We start from the raw sequence: 20796 nt of genomic DNA, 5'->3' as shown, positions 1-20796 counted from the left end.
TTGAAATACAAAAAATAATAGTTTGAAATACAAAACAATATGTCTCAATACGTCACTCATGAAACAATATATTAGCAAACTTTTTTGTGGTGATGATTGTCCTCGAACAAGACCATAATTGAAGCACTGATCAGCCCCGTGCTATCGGTTCCCAATTGGAAGGGTGACCAATTGTGGCCAGTTTTGCTAACAGTCAGTGCTTGAGGTTTTTTATTATGTGTTTAATTCATGGGGGGATTGTATTGTTTGTGTTAAGTAATAATAACTTTACATGCTAATGGTATTGTATCCATTATATGGTATTGTCAATAATTGTTGAATATTCTTATAGTTCCCGATATTTGAATTATTTTTATTGAATATTTTGTTGTTGTGGTCACTTCTATCACGGGGTAAAAAACATATTCCTCCTTTCTCCGAGCTTCTTTATTGTGTGCGTTGAATAAAAAATCATAAGTTATTTGAATTTCAGTGTGTTCATTGATAAAAAAGGCAGACTAGACATTCTAAATGGTTCGAAATGAAAAATGGTATTCACAATTAAAAAGCTGTCCATCATAATACTTCAATGTACTAATATTAATGTGAAATACATTCTTACTTACATTTCTTGGAAAGCACGACTCCTGCAGTGGACTTTTCCGTCTGATCTTCACAGACTTTCCGATTTTGCTAAGATCTCTTCATACAATTGCTTCATACAATAGTACAGTAATCGTGGAACTAACTGTACTCATACGAAGTTTGCCCGAAGGGGAGACATTTTCCTCTACTCCAACTGAAATACTGAAATGAAGTGCATCTAACGGGTGATTCTCATAGAACATGATCTCATTAACTTATGTCATTGTGCGAAATATCAATGTGAGGACAATGTAGCTGGTGATGATGGTTGAAGCTGAAAATTAGGTGTTTTTCACAATACAAGGAGCATTGTTGTCAGGTGTACCTGAAAATCTATTTGAGATGAGCGCTCTCCCTGATTTCAGATTGTAGAGCACACAAATACGCCCAGAGAGATTTTGAATTATACATCTAAATGTATAGATGTAAATGTAATGATACATCTAAATGTATACAATCGGAAGATATTGTTGATCAAAAACTAAAATTTATCAAAATTGATTTTTCCTTCAAATTCCACTCATTTTTGAAAAATCATAACTCAGTACTCATTGGAGATAGAGAGTTCCGAATGATCTCGTTTTATTCAGAATTTTTTAATTTAAAAAAAAGGCGAGAGCAAATTTTTCTGTCCGATTACGAGATTTGGCAGAAATAGCTGAAAACTGGAGAATGAGCCGAAAATACGAGGTTTTTGGGCCTCCTGTATCTAGCACAAGGAAATTCTGCATGAAGAAATTCGTTCTGGACTTCTCTTATGTACCCAAATAATATATTAAAAAATTAGAACTACAATATAAATTGAATGCACCAATGTATATAGTGAGTGGACTACTGGTGATTAAAGCTGTAGTGTAGTAACGAATGGAACACCACACATGTGTCGATGTGTCCATGACACATTCTTCAAAAACAATTCACATGTTGAAATATAATGAGGAAAACATTTTCCTTATAGAATAAAAATCTAGTCTTTTTTGTTGTAAAAGTTGACAGCTGCTAAGGCCCTCCGCTCGTGTTCTCAATGCATCATTGCGGCTAGTTGACGAGAAACATTATTGTTCAATTGTTGACTTTTCAGCTTTTTTATTGCTTTTCCAAACAGTCAAACTGTCCAAAAAAAGTTTACAATACATTATTCATTTTTTCAAAAATAAGATGTACAGAGTGAAATACAATGAGAAAGAAGGAGAGAAAAAAACGAGTGAGGGAAAAGTGTTTGTTTTTGTGTGAAATAACACAAGTATGAAATCCAAACAACCTATTTTCCTTATCCCAGAGCGAGCAACATACTCGAAAAATAAGACATTTGAAGGTTATTTTTCAATAATCATAAAAGCATAATTATAGTACATCAAAACATTTTATTTTATTTTCGTATCGTTGGATCAAGCCTACCATGTTATTTATTATTTATTAATAATTTTCAAGACTATCAAGTCTCTATATGATATTGCAGTTGTACAATTGAACACTGGATCGGAATCGAGAATCAATGTCACTAAAGGCGTCTTGCAGGGTGATTCAATGAGTCCTCTACTCTTTTCATTGTTCATAAGCGACATTGTATCCTTTTTTGAAAATCGTGGATGTAAAGGAGTTAATTTGAACGGAGATAGAGATCTTGTGGCGCTGCTATATGCAGATGATCTTGTAGTTCTAGATATGACATGGAGGGGTATCAGGAGAGCATCAGATATTTTGAGGGAATACTGTATGTTGAATAATCTGGAGGTGAATGTTCTAAAAACAAAAGTGATACCAGTAAGAAGAGGTGGTAGAGGTAACAGACGACAGATCACTTTTCAGGATCAGCGAATTGAAACGGCAAGTAGATATTGCTACCTGGGAACGGTTTTTTCTTCATCTGGACTCTTCTCTGCAAATATGGACGAGGCTAGTAAGAAGGTGCGGATGGCAGCAAATAGACTAAAAGAGATATGTATCGCTACAAGAGTAAGCCAATTGGAGACTATTGTACGACTTCACCAGTCTATTGTGGCATCTACCCTTTTGTACGCAGCTGAAGTTTGGGCGCCATCTTACTGTGACAGGATTGAATCAGCCGATAAGCATTTCTTCAAATCACTCTACTTTTGGAGAAAGAATACCCCAATGCACTATATACGCGTTGAGTTAGGATTGAACCACAGTGAGTGTATAGTCCTGAAAAAAATGCTGATGTGGTATCTGAAAGTAAAGAGAATGGAGACCGGGAGGCTGCCAAGAATATGCCTTGAGAGACTCCAAGAGTTGGATTTGATGCCCGCAAACAAAGTAAAATATAATTGGATATCTCAACTAAACCAAAAACTTCGTAGTGCTGGACTTGAGAATGAGCTACATAGAATGGAAACCAGGACAGATGTAATCCGAATATTGGAGGAATATAAGAAAAACAAAGTCCTTATAGACATCAACCGGGTAGTGAACTCACGCTACAATAGGCTTTTCCAGGATATAAGCAGTCTAGGCACAGGAGAGCTGTACTTGAGCTTTAGAAGAAATATTTGGAAAATGCGTCTCATCAGTCAACTGAGATTAGCCCAACCAAACCACTCTACAATCTACTATAAGGGATGCACAGCGACGTTCTCAAGTGAGGAGATATGCACGATGTGTAATCAACTAGCTGACAATAATCTCTTTCACGCTCTTTTCGGATGCCCTACGTTTGAACATCGCAGAAGGACGTTGTTGGCTGAATATCTCCAGGAGGGTCAGGGCAATGAGGAAAACTACAGAAATCTATTGTGTATTGACTCGGCTACCAAATTGGATAGAATTTTCTCGTACTTCTCTAGTTATATGAAATATAGACAATTTTTGAATGATTTAGAGTGATTTAAATTTTCAAGAGACAAACATTCAAACTGAAAAAAAAACTTTCTGGATTGCTTAACATGTTATTCTCCAATTTAAATTGGCAGTGATATACTTCTGCTTTACAAGTTCACAATTCACATTGACACTGTAATTAATGTATTGATTGTATACCAACCTCTTTGTATGTTTCATGGGAACAAACACAAATAAAAATATTCTATTCTATTCTATTCTATTCTATTTATTTATTTATTAATCAAAATATCTGACATGAGGAGAGGAACAAAATGTTCATGCCCAAAACTGTCTCATTTCCAATTTATACTATACTGACTGAATAAAATGTAGTTCATGTCACTTTAACTTTTCAAAAAACACACTCTTCAAAGCTCAGAAAATCGAGAAAACTTTCAAACAGATTGATAATCTTCACAATATATATAATTATGATCTGTAAAATCCATTGAATTGAAATAGCTATAGCCTAAACCTAAATCCAAGTCAGCATGTATTTCATTTCTTCGAATACCTAGTGTATGTGTCCAGGGCATCGAACTTGAAGATTACTCTGCTTATACACAAATTGATGGAACTTTTGAAACCGTAAAACGCGTTATTTCTCATGCATTAAACAATTTCAATAAATAAGAGTCATTGATTAAAGTGTATAAAAATAGTTACCGTATAAAAATTGATTGAATTTATTGAGCTCACATCAAAATCTAATATCTTCTCTGATTAAGTATTGTCCGTAGTGTACTCTTGACATTCTATCAATAGAACAATCATTCTTTTGTAATAAACAATGCACTCACTCCATAATTCATACATCATTCTATGAAAATTGATGTAATCTCCGTCTAATCTTAGCACATGTAAGCAATTTTGCCGAGACAGTATAGGCAACAAATTACAATAGAGTGTAATGAATTGACAATGACATTTGAAAATCCTAGATAGTTCTACTTTTTATGATCATTCAATTAATTGATTTGATCTAATACCAGCAGAAAATTTACTATGGAAACTGTGAAAAACCGACGGTGTGAAAAGCTACGGAAAACTCAGTTGACTGTAGAAAGGAAGAGTATGACAACTTTTCCATAGCACCGCGAATTAATATGGAATCAAGCAATTTGTTCAACTGTTCTGGAAGCTATTTTCCGAATGGAATATTTTAACAGAGCTTCATTCAAAACTGAACAATTTAACTCATCTAAAAAACATACCATACAACACGTTCGATACAATGCGATAAATTGATTTGGAGCATCTAAATTTGAAAATTTACTTTGTGAACATATTAGTGGTCTAAAAATTTTCGAAGTGAAGAGCTACAAGACTTAACCTATCTCGGACTATGTGTAACCATATCTAAATTGGGGAGAGGAATAGCACAAGGTTACCTTATTTTTCCTCTCCCTATCATTTATATGATGTATACTTATTATATCAATCAATAATAATAATAATAATCAATAAAACATAATTGAAAAGCCAGGTCAAATAAGTATCTTATACTTCACATGTATACAACATCACATCCAGTAATAAAACATACCAAAATATTAATGAAATGACAACATTAATAAACACACACAAAAATAAAAAAATAATAATTTGAAATACAAAAAATAATAGTTTGAAATACAAAACAATATGTCTCAATACGTCACTCATGAAACAATATATTAGCAAACTTTTTTGTGGTGATGATTGTCCTCGAACAAGACCATAATTGAAGCACTGATCAGCCCCGTGCTATCGGTTCCAATTGGAAGGGTGACCAATTGTGGCCAGTTTTGCTAACAGTCAGTGCTTGAGGTTTTTTATTATGTGTTTAATTCATGGGGGGATTGTATTGTTTGTGTTAAGTAATAATAACTTTACATGCTAATGGTATTGTATCCATTATATGGTATTGTCAATAATTGTTGAATATTCTTATAGTTCCCGATATTTGAATTATTTTTATTGAATATTTTGTTGTTGTGGTCACTTCTATCACGGGGTAAAAAACATATTCCTCCTTTCTCCGAGCTTCTTTATTGTGTGCGTTGAATAAAAAATCATAAGTTATTTGAATTTCAGTGTGTTCATTGATAAAAAAGGCAGACTAGACATTCTAAATGGTTCGAAATGAAAAATGGTATTCACAATTAAAAAGCTGTCCATCATAATACTTCAATGTACTAATATTAATGTGAAATACATTCTTACTTACATTTCTTGGTAAGCACGACTCCTGCAGTGGACTTTTCCGTCTGATCTTCACAGACTTTCCGATTTTGCTAAGATCTCTTCATACAATTGCTTCATACAATAGTACAGTAATCGTGGAACTAACTGTACTCATACGAAGTTTGCCCGAAGGGGAGACATTTTCCTCTACTCCAACTGAAATACTGGAACAACTGAAACTCTGACCAATGGGAGAGATCTCATGCTCAGGATTTGATTTAGAGTGGGGATAGTAAGAATCAACAAGACGAAAAAGAGAAAGAGACAGGAAAAGATAGGAAGAGAAAGAGAGAGAATGATAGATAGAGAGAAAGAGAGAAAGAGAGAGAGAGAGAGATTGATTGATTGAGTACTTTATTTATGTAGATTACAATATATACTGGCTTTTACACTTATATACAATAGCTTACAATACAGCAAAATTATAATAACTATAGATAATTATATTGTTATGCATCTACATAAGAGAGAGAGAGAGTGAGAGAGAGAGAGAGTGTGTGAGAGAGCGAGAGAGTGTGACAGTGGAGAGGAGAGCTTATTATCCCAGCCTGCGATGGAATCATGTTTTGGATCTAAGATTTTTTTTAGTTGCATATATTATTATTTTTTGCTTAATCTTTATTACTTTGCCTTGGATTTCTTGCCATTCTTACATTGTATCACAGTCTGCCTCTAAAATTCTATAAGGAAAACACATTTGATAATTGAAACATGCTGAGATACAGGAGGAAGAAAATTTTCATTTGCTTCTCACTCCTGATTTTTATCATAGGTTATTGAATTTATCAAAAAATTAATTCGCATATTCGTTTTTTCCTGAATTTTAAACGCGTTTGATGAATGTTCTTGTTTTGATGGGAGGAGTCTGAATTTTCCCGCTTCATTTCAGATATCCTATTCGAATTTTATTAATGAAGTTCCCTAATTGATTTAATTGTTAATAAAGTGAAATTCACGTTATAATTTCAGTGGAAATGATAGGACTGCATAGTTGCCACACTTCTCTTCACACCGCCTTCTATAGTAGATATAGCTGGTAATCAAGTCATCCCAATAAATCATCATACATTAGACTATTGCCTGTTCCGATTTGCGAACAGCTTATTGTTATTTCAATTCGACTAAGTTATATAAATTTACATTTTCATGCATAGCATTCAGTTTGTGTCATCTCTTCCAATTTATCGTGGCTTTCAATTGTGACTTTCAATAGAAGGTTGAAGTCATGGTTGATCTCCAACCCATTCTATTCTATTAATGAATTCAGGTAGGCAAACTTCAATTCAATGATTACCAGCTCATCTGTACAGTAATTATTCTATCTATTATATTCGCAAGTTAACAACAATACGTTTTCAGGCTATACTGATTTCATCTCCAAGGATTAAAACTAATGAGTATTTTGCATGAATTAGGGCGTTTATTGTTTATATTTCTAAAGACTAAGTTCAGTGCCACTGTGATGATAATTTGAGTTGATAATAATATACATGTTATTATAATAATATGACTTATTTGTAATATGACCTAGCCTAATGTACTTGATGTATTTTTTGACTTAAATCATTGAATCATTGAATATTGTGCCTTGGAGCCTTCTGGTCTATAATTTAATACCTGTGGGGGAAACCTTTCTGCCGACGTTCCTTTTATTATATTCCTTCTATTTAATCCGGTATTCTCTAACTCCTCCATTAAAATTGTACATTCCCAACTCTGATCGGAGATCTTCATTTCTAAAATGAACTCTCCGATCGCCGCCCTTAGTTCTACGGAGTAGTCGCATCTCTGCCGCCTGCACTCTACACTCAATACAAGGGGTTTTGCGTTGTTACCCACGACTCACTTTCGTAGAGCAGGACAAGAGTAGCCAACATTCTATAAAATTTCATTGTTGTATCTTTCCTCGCTCTCTCACTCAAGGCTCTGCTAATATTGCCACAGACCAATTTTCCAATTTTCTTTTCGATGTTCAAGTATTCTTGGACAGATCTCCCGATTATCAGATTTATCGATTATCGGATTATCAGATATTCCGGTATTCCGATTATTAAATGTTGATTCTTGATCTCAGATATGTCATATTCTTCAAGAAAAAATATTTTTCTCATGATTCACATTTAACTTTCATGACTGCGATTGAATATTAATTCAAATTCAAATTATTTATTTGCATTTTCATTCGTTTAAAATATTATCACAACATGTAAAGAATTTCTGCATTGTCAGTATAAACAATTCAACATATATTCAATTATAAAATTCAAAAATCCATAAATAGTTCATTATATTTCTACATTATCTCAAACATTCATGGCAATATGGTAATAGTGCGTAGTTAGAAGAAGATATTTTTATCTGCTTTGTCCAATAACAGCCAAAGGATAGCAAACCAATGTTGATGATGTGCTGACTTTATAAGGTGAATCTCACTGTAGGAACATCACAGAGGAAGAAATACATAAGCAACCGTAATCGTGAGACAACTATCGTCATAAATCGTCATGAGACGAGAGGTTTTATCAATAATGTTGTTATTCCACAAAGAAGACGTTTCTTGTTTAGACTTTGGAGGGAGTAAGATGTTCTAAAAGCTTTAATGCATTATAGTCCAGTCAACGAAAGATTATAGAGGGAAAAGCTTGGAACAGAATTTTCAACTCCACAGGTCTTTCAAGGATAGTGAGAGGATTAAAATATCAAAAGTCCTCACCCCTACCCCCTGTGCTAAAGGGGTGGGGGTGGTTTGAAAGTACCATTTCTCGCATATATTTCAGAAACTATGCATCTTATGAACATTTATATTTAGTGGAAAATTGTAGCTTACAAAATTACCAACAAGTTTTGTCCCTAACATATTTTCAATATCTCTAATAGTTTCTGAGATATCCGCTTTTGAAGATGAGAAATTTTTTGAAAAAACACTCTTGCCTCCAATTTTTTCATCTTTCCGGTCTTTAATTTAGAACGATTGATGAAAAAAATCCGTGCTGATTATGAGCTGATAGATCATCAAATTATCTTCAATATGATGTATATCTTCACTATTTTACGCAGCCTCCAACCAGATGTCATTTTGAAGCTTTGGAAATATTCTACAACACTGTGCCAATAATACTAGTATTTGTGTACGGCGAATATATACTGTATACAGAGTGGAAAGTGAAATATTGTCCCCGAAAGTGTATGTTTCAAGTTTTTGAAGTTGAATAAATAATGGAAAGAGTGGTCGAAATGAGATGATTGTCTCGAACATCATTGCTTGGTTAATTCTAAACACTTTTGTGGTAAAACCAATCCGATATCTCTCACAATAACTGAATAACAAGTGATATAAAAATTTCTGTCAATAATGACCGCCATCTTGTATTTTTCAACGATGTGGAATATTTTCGTTGTTTCCATCATCAATATTCTTATTTGTCTTGTTGTAACGAAGAGATTGAGACCATTTGCAAGTCTCTATCTTAAAGTAGTTATGAAAAAATCGATTTTATAGTTCTAGCTTTTATATAGTATGCTTTTTCCCAGTTGAGTCAAGTTTTGACTAAGAAGCAGTGTAAGACAGTCTATTACGCATACGTCCAGTCTATTATACAGTATGGCATACTGGTTTGGGGAGGCCTTCCTGCTACCCTCCTTGAACCGCTTGCGTTGTCGCAGAGACAAATTATCAAAACTGTCTTAAATAAGGAATGCCGATATCCAACAGCACAACTTTTTACAGAATTTACAGTTTTAAATGTAAGGCAATTGTACATCAAATCTTTATTGATCTACCTAAAAACTAATAAACTTAACATTTTATCAGATATTTTACATACCTATCCTACACGGTATAGAGCTAAATTCGGTTTTGCGACACCGCGGGTGGTTCATGGAATGGAGCTGAGGACACCTTTTTATTTGGCTCAAATGGTCTATCGTAATTTGCCCGCTGAGATGAGAACTGATATGGATGAATGCAGTGTGGCTGCATTCAAGCGTAAGGTGGAGGGGTGGCTATACCGCCTGGGCTGGGAGTCGTCAGAAAGCCTGCTTCAGTCTGTTTATTGGCACTAAGATCATCTCTATTAATTTGATAGCTTTTCTTATACATATAGATTTTTTTTTCATTTTTGAGATTATAAATTTTCATAACTTACCTTTCTTCTCTTTATATTTACCACACACTTTATTTAATTGTTCATAGATTTACATATCTTCATTACTATATTCTTTTTAATGGTCACTGGGGAATCGGCTGGTTTCTGTTCGTCGGTAATTTTTTTTTTATATGAGAAGCTACCATTATTTTTTACAATAAGTATATACAAAATATATTCCACTCTTATCAATCTTTTTCTGTTTATGAAATTTCGTCAATGAAAAATGTAATAGGTAATATTTAATTTCATTATTATAATACAAACTATCTTATACTCACCTTCTTGTTAACAAAGCCGGACATTTTATTACCTATATAATATTATGAATAGACTATTGGCTACCCACTGTAACAAGAACCCACCCCCTACACCAGGCACGGCCCTAGGGACTTTGCCGCCCTGGGCGAGATCGGCAACCGCCGTCCCCCCTCCCAAGTATTCCGTCTAATTGTTAATCCCTTCCTTGAGGGATCGCCCAACTTTACTATTGTGTCTCTGCTGTAATGCGATCGCGCCATTCGCACCACAGAGTCTCAGGAAACTCCAAATAATTATGTACTAGGAGTCCCAAGTGTAATTGTACATTTTAAAATTATTTTTGTTTCATAAACTGTTTTATGTTTCCGGTTGCAGATATATTTTTATAAGCCGACTAAAAATTTACCCGAAGGTTAACAGCTGTTTAAGTTACAATTTATTGACATTTAAACAAATATTTGATAAATATAAATATTGGGGAACAGTAACACAAAATATCTGATTAAACTATTTTTATGTTCGAAACAGATACACATGAAGAAAACAGGCTGTGCAAAGGCTAAAAATAAACTTTCTACTAGTGATATTTTTGAAAGTTTTCCGATTTGTGTATTATCAAGCTATCAAAATGAAAAAGTTGTTTTAGGAAAACATTTTTTTTCCAATCATTACTTTTCGAGACATGAGCGCCTAAAGTTTAAATTTTTGGGACAGAACATTTCAAATTCGGTACGAGATAAATTCATGAAACTCAAAGGAATTCTTCATGGTATTGTTGATTGAATAAAACAAAAATTTTCTGAAAATATCTGATTTAAAGAAAGTTATTCAATTTACTTAAAATTACCAAAAATAACGTTTAGTTGAGTTATTTTTTGTCATTTTTGGTAAATTGAGTAACTTTATCAAAAATTGATATTTTCAGAAAATTTTTGTTTATTCAATCAACAATACCATGAAGAATTTATCCTTTGAATCTCATGATTTTATCTCTTACTGAATTTGAAATGTTCTGTCCCAAAAATTTAAACTTTAGGCGCTCATATCTCAAAAAGTAATGATCGGGGAAAAAATGTTTTCCTAAGAAACCTTTTTCATTTTGATAGCTTGATAATACACAAATCGAAAAACTTTGAAAAATATCACCAGTGGAAAGTATATGTTTAGCCTTTGCACAGCCTTAAGACGTAGACTGCAAGAGAGTCTTAGGCCTACTTAACTTGCTAAGTAATTGAAACTAAAATTTCTACAACACATTAAATTTGCTCAACACACCTGTTTAATTAAGTAGAACTCGTCTGACTTTTGCATGGGAGAATTCCTTCACCAATTCTTGAAGATCTAGGGACTGAGCTATTTTATGTTCGCTAGACCACTCAGACTTCCTTGGACATTGTTGATCTTGGAAAAGTCTTAATTAGCTTCTTAATTAGAAGTTTGGAAAAACTTCTTATACAATTCTACTATTCACATTTATTATTATGAATTTATTGTTTATGTGTATTTTTAAATTTTCCATTCCTTAAAATTTGCCGCCCCCAAAATCTGCCGCCCTGTGCGGCCGCCCGGTCCGCCCACCCCTGGGGCCGGCCCTGCCCTACACTCAGACGAATAGTCTTGTAGGGGTATTCCAGTAAAACATGCTCTGTAATACAATGTAATCTGTATTTTGTATGGAATAAAGAATATTTGAATTTGAATTTGATAGCTTGTTACCTCATGCGTATGGAAAAACGCACCAGAAATCATGCAGGGTTATCTTTGGAGGGCGCTGGAGAACTCATTTTTTGACGTACAGCGCATGAAGATATATCGTTTCAAAGTTGAAAAAACGCTCTAAATCTCATAGATTCAAAATTTCTCTGTATCTCTTGCACAAAAAACGTTATAATGGAATGACATTTGAACAAATTGAGAAAAAAAGTTTTTTTGGGCTTTTGAAGGCTATAACTAAAAAAATATGCGTTTTAGTGGGAAATTTTATAGAACAAAAATTGTAGAGGAAGATTTTAAAAATATTTTCGCCTACAAAAACGGTTGAATATCTTGAACGGTTATTGAAATACAAGCGATATGGCAAAACCATAAAATAGAACTGAGTGACAAATAATCTGTAATCGTCTTTCAACATTGTCTACACGTTTCCTGGCAATAATTTTATTCCCCTACTGACTACTCTGTAATAGAAGCTATTTTCATATGAAATTCACCCTGAAATTTCGATTCGTATCAGATAAAATAATATAAATGTCCTGAGGTTGAGTAGTATAGAACTCAAAAGTTATACGTTAACGTTACAATGGCAGTGGAGGAAGAGTGAAAGAGAGGGAGAGAGAATTGAATTGAATCGCTGCCTTTATAAAAAACCTAGGAGGGCGAAGTTAGGGCGTAGCCGGCCCTCTCTTACACTTGACCCTTAGGTGAGAGAGAGAAAGATAGAGCGAGAGAGAGAATGAGGGGGTGAGTGAGTGATTAAAGTTGTAGTTCCATGATCATAAAAAAATTTCATGGTAGTGGAGTGAAAAAAAAAACAAACAAGAGTAGGATCGTAGTTTGTACCAGGATTTCGAGATGATGAGCTGTCCAAAGATTTTGAGCACCTCACTGGGATCTAGCCAAGATTTTAATATGAAATTTTGAACCCAAAGGTGTGTTGGTGAGAGAAAAGGTGTCCGCTGGTTAACCCCGGATAATTTCGAGAAGTTCAGTCTATTCATATCATAATAAGCTACTGTTTCAAAATTATATCTCATGTTAGATATTGTGAGGTGGGGAGGTTGTGTGATTCCGGTGCTTAGGTTGTGTGTTCGTAGTAGGCCTAGTAATTTTTGTGGTTCACTTCTAGTTTCCAATTAGTTTTCAGTTTTACCTATCAAGGTTGTATCTATATGCATGTTTGAAGGCTAGATGTCTTATGACTGCACCTGATTAAATAGTTTGAAAGCAAATGAAGATGTTGGTTATCAATACTTTGCGTCTAATTGTGAGTGCAGGCGTCTAAACTGAATACATTCAGGTATCATCAAATGAAATTGATATATTTCATATATAGGGGATTTAGAACTCAATAATATTAGTCAAAAATAAAATTTCAAACAGCTCGAACTCAAGAAGATTGTATACAATTCCAAGTGGAATATCCTCTTTCAGGTGAAGTTGAGACTTAATAATACTCTCTGTGACTCGTCCTTCAAATTAGCACTTGGACTTGAGAGAATTCTATTTATCATTTTGGATTTTGAAAACAATTGAATGAATAATTTTTGAATTTTCATATCATATATTTGAACTTTAGAAAGAGAAAAATTGATGAGAGTATTTTCAAATTCAGAGTATACCTTACAACCCATAAGCTTGGAATATACATAGCAAAGCTGCTAGATATAATCTGTGAACCTGATGGACGTTTTAAACATTCATTATAGTCCAGTCACTATATAAATTAGTGTTTGCAATCTATATTGTTGTTCAGATTATTTAATATATTCTTTGGATATATTCTAAGATAAGTTACAGATGGAATACAAAATTATTTGGGATTTTCGTTAAAAATAATTATCTAAGATAAGTCTAGAACCAATTTTGTCATGCAAAATTCCTTGTGCTAGTTACAGAGTGCCCCAAAAACTTCGTATTCACGAACTCTGCGGTTTCAGGCTAAGTACCAATAGCCAGCCTGCTAAAATTCGCCTTTCCCCTAATTTGTTGCGCATCAATGTATTTATTGAATTGGCTATTTTTGATCTTCGTGGTGTGAACCAAACTTCAAATATAAATTTCCAATAAAATGTCACTAACCTTCAAGTTTCCTCTGTTACTCAGCTAAGGATTTCTGACACACAACTCAGAAGTGCTCCAATTCTTGTCCTTTCTGCAGAAAGCACACTTGTTATGGCGAATGAATCCAACCGCAAACCAAACTGTTGAAGATGAAAACTAAAAAAGCTCTCAGCTCATCTGCGAGATATCATCAACTGAAATCTAGTGTCTCATCCGCTAGAGTTTCATATATTTGCGATGCGAGGCCTTCCTTCTCTTGTGTGTTTCTTTCTTTATCTTACTTGTATCTACTCCTATGTGTTTGTCTTTATCTCCCATGCTTACTATTTGTTCAATACTTAAGAGCTCTTTGGCAGAACGCAACTAGACGTTAATGTAGGTGCAAATATAGAGAGAACATAAGTGTTTGCATTTATGTTCAAACAGTGTTATTCGTCTCTATAGATTTTCCTCGTCATTTTCTTCTTCTTCTCCTCCTCCTTCTTCTTTTTCTTCTTCTTCTTCTTCTTATTTCTTCCCTTCTCCTTAGTTTTTCCTGCTCTCTGTTCTTTTTCTTATCCTTTTCCTCCCTCTTCACCATTTTCATCTCCTTCTATGTGATTTTCTCTTTTTTTCAACTTTGTCATTGGAGTTAAGTTGTAATGTTTTTACCTTTTCTACATCATTTTCTTATGTTTTTTTATTTTTTTTTGTAAAAGGTTGTTCTTCCATTCCTAGGATTATCTTCTACTCTCCAGTTTCATTACTATGCTCCATTATCTTCAGCTTCGTTCCGTGTTTTCTAATCAACCAATCTATTTTGAAAAATACCTAATATTACAAGAGCCATTCCAGCTTCTGATGAAATGCATTATTAGCTAATCCTAAGATTTGTTAGTATTACCTAAGACATGTTTCTCATTAGTGGTTGTGGATATGTTTCTCATTAATGGTTTTGCGTTTTAGTAATTATTCTTAGTGTACACTTTTGTTCCCTCGTTTTTCTTGATATTACCAAGCTATCAATTTTTCAAATATTTCAGGAAACATCAACCACGAACATCATTTCATACTTCTGATGATACTCTAAAATCATATTCAACTTTCTGTTAAGGTAATATATTCATATTCTGTCGAGGTCAAGATAAGTGTGACTTCACTCGTATTGTTGCTCTATTATTTTCATCACTAGAAGTAAGGCAATAGACAAAACAATACATGATAGAAAAGTGTGGTTGGTTAGATTCAGGTTGGAATCTATTAGAAGCTGCAGACTTAACAAACATTGAGTTTGCATGTTTATATACAGAGGTGGTCGATAAGTATTATAATCCCTCTCTAAATTCTCTACGGATACTTTTGTAACGCATTAGTCTCTACGCAGATAGGTTTTCTGTGGAAGTAAATATTATAGTTATTCATCCATAATGAATATTGTTGTATAGCTATTATCCTTCTCTGATTAAGTAAGCTATAGTTGCTTATTTGTATTGATTCGATAATGAGGATGAAATTTGAGGCTCTGGTTGAAGTGTGTACTATACGTTATACGTGATCGGCATGCGGTTTTTCTATAAAGGATGAAGGACTGAATGCATTTACGTACAGATATGAGCTTAGCCTTTTGGGGTTGAAGAAAGGAGACGGGGCCGCGCTACCTGTACACTGGGCTATTGTTCCAAAAAGGTTCATCCTCCAACTCTCGACTATCACACTCTATTGTCCTCTCAATCCGCTTCATTACCCTTATTAGTGGCCGGAGTGGCCCCGTCTGCTTTCTAGAAGGCGGTTTTAGCTAGTAGGGACTCGTTCCAAATTTCAAGTCATTCCGTTGATTGGGTGACGAGATACCGTGTACATAGACGCACATACACTCATATATATATATATACACACACACACTACATAGACGCACATACACTCATATATATATATATAATATATATATATATATATATATATATATATAATATATATATATATATATATATATACACACACACACACACACACACACACACACACCACACACACACACACATACATACAGACCAATACTCAAAAACCACTTTTTTGGACTCAGGGGACCTTGAAACGTGTAGAAATTTTAGAAATTGGGGTACATTAATTTTTTTTGGAAAGCAATACTTTCCTTACCTATGGTAATAGGGCAAGGAAAGTAAAAATCTTTATGAAAAAATAAAAAATAATACGTTCCTAGTTTGACTAAATTTGTACTTATAATCGATAGTAATGTGTGTGTTTATCCAATCAATGTAGGCTACCACTGGTTTACAGCTGAAAATGCCTTTAAGTAATCAGACTGGGCCACCAATTTATTCCTGGGAGTGGAATCCTTAACAATAGACCACGAAAATGTCGAAACTCATTGACAATAGGCGACCACTGAAGGGTCACTAGAACTTCTACCTGTTCATCCATTGCTTTAGGCGGCCCCGTCTCCTTTCTTTTACCCGCCTTTTGTAGATTTCTTGTAAATGGAATAACTTTCTCAAAAATTTATATTTTCCGGAAATTTTCATTTCATTCTATCAAAAATACCATGAAGAGTTTATCGAATTGAAAATGATCTGTCCCAAAAATTCCAACTTTAGACGCTCATATTTCAAAAATAATCATCGGAAAAAAATTTCCTGAGAAAACTTTTTCATTTCGATAGCTTGATAGCATAAAGATCGAAAAACTTTGAAAAAAGTTTCTTATAGGAATATAAAAATAATAAATAAAATGTAGAATACTTCAACTAAAATTATAATGTCATTATGTTTTTCTTTCTTATAGGAATATAAAAATAATAAATAAAATGTAGAATATTTCAACCAAGAGGAAAATCCTCATAATCTTAAATAAATAATTATCAGAAATTAATCGAATTGATATAAATAGAAACTCCTTTTTTATATAAGATAAATAAAGACTTGTTCTATAATAGTATGTTTTCCTTTTCTTCATAGCCTAAATTATATAACTTTTTAAACTATACATTTCAAATTTATTTCTTTTCAAATATTGTAAACCAATAAATTTTGTATTCCTTAGAATGATTTCTTCTTTTTATTTCTTTGAAATATCTGCTCTACCATCTTCAGCTATGTATCTCCTTTTTAACTCTTCTTCCCATCTGGGAAGTGGTGGAGCACCCAATATTTACAAAAATTATAACTTGGTTACAAATGGTGATACATATTAATTGTTCTCTTTTAACGTAATGCAATTGTAAAAGCTTACTGACCGATACGTTATATTACTATAAAACTGATACGCCACTATAAGTTACGTGGAGTATAAAGCTATCTGGTTAAAGACAACTTAAAGTAGTACAAACCATTCATAAATAACGATGTGATTGTAGAGGTGTAAATGAATCAATCAAATACTTGTTAAAATAAACATACAATAGAGTGGTGACCTTGACTTTGACATTCGGCCATGACCTAAGCTAATATCCGTTTATTCATACTGAACTGTGCACTAGTAGGACTCACTTTAAACGGACAGTATTCCTTACAAAACATCGTCAATGCTCCCCATTCAACCAATGCTGACAGATTGAAGTGAAGCCGGTTCAGTGAAGAATTATTTGAAGTAGTGGTCCGAATTGTGATGGACTTACCCCTCGCCCCTCGCTCTATAGTAAAGTCGTGCATTTTAAACAGCATGTTGCGTCACTTTGTCGAGTGACTGTGTGACGTCATTATCAAGCGTGGATGTTGGCGACTTATTAATGGAACGTATGGTATCTTATGAGAGTATTCATAGAGTCCGTTTCAAAGTATCACATTATTTGAAAACACATTGTGTCACTTGATCGCCTGACTATGACATCATTGGATGACAGCGTGGGTAAGTTATAGAATGAATAATCAGTATCTCTTCTCTATGGCATGGGTTGTTATGTAGCCTAACTTCTGAGTTGAGAGTTTGTGTATGAAACGTGTGATAAATAAAGGGAGTGCTAATAAGAAGCGATTCAAATTAGTAAATTAAAAAAACATGCTGCATCACTTTATTTTGTGATTATGACGTCATTGAGAGTGGACTGATAAGAGTGACAACTTTTCCGCTAAGTAAGTTGATTATGAGACTTGTAATGTTTTCATACAGAGCATAATGCAAGTTGTTTGCAATATGAGTGTGCAATAATGTAAGAGTGGATTTATTGCAATATTGGTTGAAATACATATAGAGTGCTAACTCATTTTTGCTAATAATAGTGGGTGACTCACAGTTTAAGAACAATATTCGTGATTCGACAGTTAGTGTGAAGCCGATTCTCAACAGTAGGTACAGTGCTGTATTCTAGTGACATGAAATATCGTGAACAAATAGAGTGAAAAAGTGACTTGTGTTCATGTTAATATGCTGTATTGAATAGTTTGATGTATTATAAGTTATGAATTTATTTTTAAGTTAGTAGTATTGAGTTATTGACCGAGCGAAGTGAGGTCTAAGATTCAAGTTGACGGTTTGGTATTTCTCTTAATGTTTAAATATTCAAATGTTTATATGTTGCGCATGTTGCGCATTTACCGCGAAACGCGGTAATATATTTTCATAAAATTTGACAGGTATGTTCCTTTTTTAATTGCGCGTCGACGTATATACAAGGTTTTTGGAAATTTTGCATTTCAAGGATAATATAGAAAATTTGTTGTTAGTGTGTGCACCCCATCTACTCATCATTCATTTTTCCTTTCATTCAGCTGATCTTCAATCATTTTTCTCAATTAACCCTATCATCAGTTCTTCAATCAAATCATTATTGTCTTAATTCACTCTTTCTTCTATTTTCTCTTAAATTTAAATTGATAAATTCATATAGCCTATTCATCAGTCTTTTACACACATTGTCTCTTCCCATTACAAATGCACAAGTCGCACCCTTTATTTGGTCATAATCATAAAAGTCTAATTCTATATAACTTCATGCCATAGAATAACATCTAATGTTTTATCTGATATTATCTTTGTATTTGTGTCCCCATCGATTTAAGCTAAAAGAATATTAAAGTACCCTCGGCCTTTATCACATATTTGAAATTTTGTCCAAAATTTTAAATTCATGTCAAATTCAAAGACAACGTAGACAATGAATACAAAGTAAGTAGAACTAATACTATACTTCTGTACTAGTACTATGGATTTAAAACTTTTTAAAACAATAATAGTATTCTATCACTTTACTGATTGGCTTTATTACATGCTACTTCTTCAGGCTACTACTACTATACTCTATTTTATTGATACTTCTTCAATCTATTCATTTACAAAACGAAATACGGAAAGCCATACTTTTTTATCATTATTGGACAAATAGTGTCATATGTGCATGTTGCATCCTCATCAGTACCAGTAGCCTATTTTAAAAATCAGTTTTAATTTCAATTTCCGGTGTGATGAAAGAGAGCCTGTATTTATACAAATATTCCGGTCTAGATGTATTATTATAACTGTATACCAATGCGTGCTTCTCATTCTTAACAGTAGGCCTATTCGGAACTGAGATTATGTTGACTCAAAGTGAATCGCCTTGAAAAGTGGTCAGCTGTTTTTAAAAACTACGCAACAGTGTCTGACTTGTTTTTGAAAAGTTATGTTCATCACACAACAATACGACACTTTTCATTCTTCTGGAATACAGAATACAGTAGGTACACTACTTTTTCAATGTAGTCTTCTTCCACTATATATTGTTTTCTTCATTTGTGTTTGTCAGCAATTATTAATTCTTTTAGTATAGGTACTGATTTTGGAACAGAGCAATGCATTCTCTCATCTTTATAAGTTTGTTCCAATTTTAGAAACCTGCCTCATGAAAATATATTGGAAACAGAACTAGTTATCAATTAGGAATATTTTAGGGTAGCATTTATTGCTCATATCAGTTGAGCGACATGTGCCTGCTTCACCCGTTGGACGGGTGACCACTTACCGCTTGAGAAGCTGACTCCGCTAAATAGCATGTGTGAGGCTGCTTCCCAGTGGTTCGGAGCTCTACTAATCTATATATCTCAGCATCATCACCCACGCACAAGCCTGGGACATCTTCCTCAACATGAGGAAAAACTTATTTTACTATCAAATCATCAATCTTATTTTACTATCAAATTATCAATTTTTAACATTTTTTGTGTGTTGCGAATGCTGTTTGTTGCCGTCCTATTGGAGTGGAATGTGCGTACACAGTGTGTTGGTTTGTAACTCATCTGAAACTGAAAGTCTTGCCTTCTCAATAATCCTCCAATCAGCCATACACAAGCCACAGCTTATGTGTACATCATCTCTACAGAAAAAAAACTTTTTACCTTAAAATTTCTCAATTTTTAGTAGTTAGTAGCCAATGTTCTCACCTATTGATTAAATTACTGTATCGACGTAGAATGATTGCGTATTGATTCATTCACCTTTCGGAGATGACGTCACTACTACATAAAAAAGTAGACTCAACTCATAACATTGGAACTGTGTAATATTTGTTGTGAAGGTCAAGGTCTTGCCTTCCCTCTCACACAGTCACTCACTCTTTTTCTCTAGTTTAATTCTCTCTTATCTTTCTCCTTATTCTTGTCCACTCTTCCTTCCTACAGTCTACTCCATGCTTACTTCCGTCAAGTTGCGGTATCGCTTCAGTTATAGTTTGGTCGGTCGACGGTAAGATCTTCCTTTTCGTCCCCAATTTGTTTTCTAGTGTTATTGCTGGAAACTCTTGTGCTTTTCGTGTTTCAGTGCGTGTTTTGAGTGACACAGTATCCAAAAAATTGTCTTTTATTTTTAAGAGATATCTGGTTCTCACTCATTCATAATTCCCCATCTTATTGATATCTTATCAGTGATCTCTTATCCAGTTAGTATTATTTTTGTATTATGGTGTTTTGGCAAAATTAACTGTTTTATTTTCGTGTTTCATTCCAATATTATA

At 33.7% G+C, this 20796-nt stretch overlaps 2 protein-coding genes across 21 annotated transcripts in view; one reads left to right on the top strand and one right to left on the bottom strand.

Annotated features, from left to right (window-relative positions):
* LOC111043723 (1-acyl-sn-glycerol-3-phosphate acyltransferase alpha) overlaps nt 1-14073 on the bottom strand; it is a 118940-nt gene extending 104867 nt beyond the window's left edge. For 2 of the 4 annotated variants that reach the window (XM_039432755.1, XM_039432754.1), the window contains exon 1: nt 13896-14073. The gene's annotated coding sequence lies outside the window, so the exon portion shown is untranslated. Of the gene's footprint in view, nt 1-605; nt 757-5674; nt 5862-13895 lie in introns of those variants that run through there. The other 2 variants (XM_039432758.1, XM_039432756.1) reach the window with 2 other exon arrangements.
* The window catches only part of LOC111043724 (1-acyl-sn-glycerol-3-phosphate acyltransferase alpha), a 76059-nt gene that overhangs the window by 28758 nt on the left and 26505 nt on the right, over nt 1-20796 (top strand). Inside the window, exons 1-2 of one of the 17 annotated variants that reach the window (XM_039432770.1) lie at nt 17988-18157; nt 19362-19524. The exons of 3 other annotated variants lie outside the window; for them this stretch is intronic. Coding sequence is in view for 3 of the 14 variants with exons in the window: in XM_039432762.1 (XP_039288696.1) it covers nt 19471-19528 (58 nt within the window). In the remaining 11 variants the exon portion in view is untranslated. 13 more of the 17 variants (XM_039432765.1, XM_039432761.1, XM_039432769.1 and 10 more) reach the window with 13 other exon arrangements.

Source organism: Nilaparvata lugens, chromosome 7 (genome assembly GCF_014356525.2).
Source record: "Nilaparvata lugens isolate BPH chromosome 7, ASM1435652v1, whole genome shotgun sequence".
Lineage (NCBI taxonomy): Eukaryota > Metazoa > Arthropoda > Insecta > Hemiptera > Delphacidae > Nilaparvata > Nilaparvata lugens.
The sequence above is the reverse complement of the archived record's forward strand: the minus strand, read 5'-3'. Positions and strand labels throughout refer to the sequence as shown.